The sequence below is a fragment of the Ictalurus punctatus genome, chromosome 27 (genome assembly GCF_001660625.3).
Source record: "Ictalurus punctatus breed USDA103 chromosome 27, Coco_2.0, whole genome shotgun sequence".
Classification (NCBI taxonomy): domain Eukaryota; kingdom Metazoa; phylum Chordata; class Actinopteri; order Siluriformes; family Ictaluridae; genus Ictalurus; species Ictalurus punctatus.
This window is the reverse complement of record NC_030442.2, coordinates 17,627,501-17,630,000: the sequence shown is the minus strand read 5'-3', so window position 1 is coordinate 17,630,000 and position 2,500 is coordinate 17,627,501. Positions and strand designations below refer to the sequence as shown.

The 2,500-nt window shown below is 46.6% G+C and overlaps 1 protein-coding gene across 4 annotated transcripts in view; it reads right to left on the bottom strand.

Annotated features, from left to right (window-relative positions):
- Positions 1-2,500, bottom strand: part of phkb (phosphorylase kinase, beta) — a 79,587-nt gene that overhangs the window by 60,872 nt on the left and 16,215 nt on the right. For all 4 annotated transcript variants that reach the window (XM_053676653.1, XM_017458545.3, XM_017458548.3 and 1 more), the window contains one exon: positions 2,056-2,155. In XM_053676653.1, the coding sequence (XP_053532628.1) occupies positions 2,056-2,155 (100 nt within the window). The remainder of the gene's footprint in view (positions 1-2,055; positions 2,156-2,500) is intronic.

The window sequence follows — 2,500 nt, the reverse complement described above, 5'->3', positions numbered from 1 at the left end:
TTGTCAAGGCAGAGATGTCGGTATCACATGAATAAAGACGGATGATATCGTGTTGGAGGAATAGAATTTGACAACCTGATGTTAACTGGATGAAATTTCCCTCCTGCACCGTCACAGCTGCTTACGCCGCACGTGTATTTATAGCCAACGCGCTCCGACTGGTTACACCTCAGTCGCGTATTCCAGACTCGTACAGACGTCTCACTGCGAGGCATTTCCTTTACCGCGCCTTTAAGCGATCGAGACAGATCCCCCCTGAAAAGCTGCACAGTCTGCAGATCCGTCACTTCACCGCTTAAAGTGTATTCATCGACACACACGGCAACCTGTAAAGACAGGATCTGACATCGTGCCTTTTAATTATTGTTCAGGAGTCTCTCAGCAGGAATAACACGCCTATTAGCATAAAAAACTGATTCTAGAAAAGCCATGAGGATTTGATCGCCGTCCTTCAGGAGGAAAGCGGTGAAGGTTCGGTCTCGATTCCACCACGTAATGTGGCGTCTTACTGTAAGAACCAGAACCTTTCAGCAGAATGAGAACCCTTAAAGAACCCTTTTTACTAAGAGGGAATGTCTTGAAGAATGAATCTACTCTGATTTTATAATACGGCTCACGGAGAGAGGGAAAGAAAGAAAAAGGATGAGAAGTAAAGAAAGTCCTCAGTGAAGGAGGTGTGGTCTGTGTGTGTCTGTCAGTAAAGGAGGCGTGGCCAGTGTGTGTCAGTCTCGGGTAAAGGAGGCGCGGCTTATGTCCCAGTCTCAGTGAAGGAGGCGTGGCCTCTGTGTCAGTCTCAGTGAAGGAGGCATGGCTTCTGTGCATCAGTCTCAGTGAAGGAGGCGTGGCCTCTGTGTGTCAGTCTCCGTAAAGTAGTTTATAATACTTTGAAAATGTGTGTGTGTGTGTGTGTGTGTGTGTGTGTGTGTGTGCTCTTCAACTTGTAAGAGTTGCCATGTGTAAGGGTTCAGCTCTGTGTGTATGATTTTAAATTGCAATTCATCGAGAGTTTCTTCTTCTGCTGTGTGTCCTGTATCCACCTGCAGCTCGGATGCTCTGGTGATTAGCGTTGTTAGCGGCGTTAGCATTAGCGGTGCACTGAAAGCTGCCATGTTTTTGGTGAACGGAGGAGACAGACGCTAATGGAGCACCTCGCTGTGCAATTAACTGCGTAAACGCTGCGCTCTAATTAAGACGTGATAAAGCTCTCCCCTGAATTAGAGGTCAGGAGTAAATGAAACGAAACAATATCCAAGATGTGATTACACCCAGTGTGTGTGTGTGTGTGTGTGTGTGTGTGTTTGGGGTGTGCAAACACACACTGCCTGAGGATCACTGATGATGGAGAAGTGCTGTATGCAGTGCGTTAGCGGCTCTCTGTAATATAATTAAAAGGAAGTTATTATTAAAATATCACTAAAAGATAGGACCCGAGGCATGTCATTAGCCTTCACGTGAATTCTTAAATCAAACATCGCGTTATTTCCAATAAAATGACCTGCATGTCCTGCTTCAATCACTTTACTGCACTTTCCAACCACAAACAGAACCGACAATCGGGCAAAACGGCCGCAGTCGTTACCCCTCTGATCTGACGGGTCACCGAGCTGCGCAAGAGATCTTAAATATGACCTGCCTCAGTTACTCAGAGCACAAAGACGCTCACACGCACGCTCACACACACGCTCACACACACACACGCTCACACACACACACACACTCACACACACTCACACACACTCACACACACTCACACACACTCACACACACTCACACACACTCACACACTCTCACACACACACACACTCACACACACACTCACACACACACTCACACACACACTCACACACACACTCACACACACACTCACACACACACTCACACACACACTCACACACACACTCACACACACACTCACACACACTCACACACACACTCACACACACACACACTCACACACACTCACACACACTCACACACACTCACACACACACGCTCACGCTCACACACACTCACACCCACACACTCACACACACACACTCACACCCACACACTCACCTTATCGGCCTGGCGCATGTAGCAGTAGAGAATCCCCCGCATGCATTTAATGGCAGAATGTTCAAGCTCGTGTGTGCGGCCCATATCATCATCGATGCGTCTGTAAAACAAACAAACAAACCACACACACACACACACACACACACACACACACACACACACACACACACACACACACACACACACACAGAATAATAAATAACAACAAAATATTACACTTTATACACACACACGAATGTGTATATACACTTATTGGCCAAAAGTATGTGATCTCAACAAAACATCTCGAGCAGAAGGAATACAGAGAGACAGACAGACAGACAGACAGACAGAAACAGTCAGAGAGAGAGCAAGAAACAGACAGACAGACAAACATAGAGGCAGACAGAGAGAAAGAACTAGACAGACAGACAGACAGACAGAAAAAGAGAAAGCAACAGAGAGA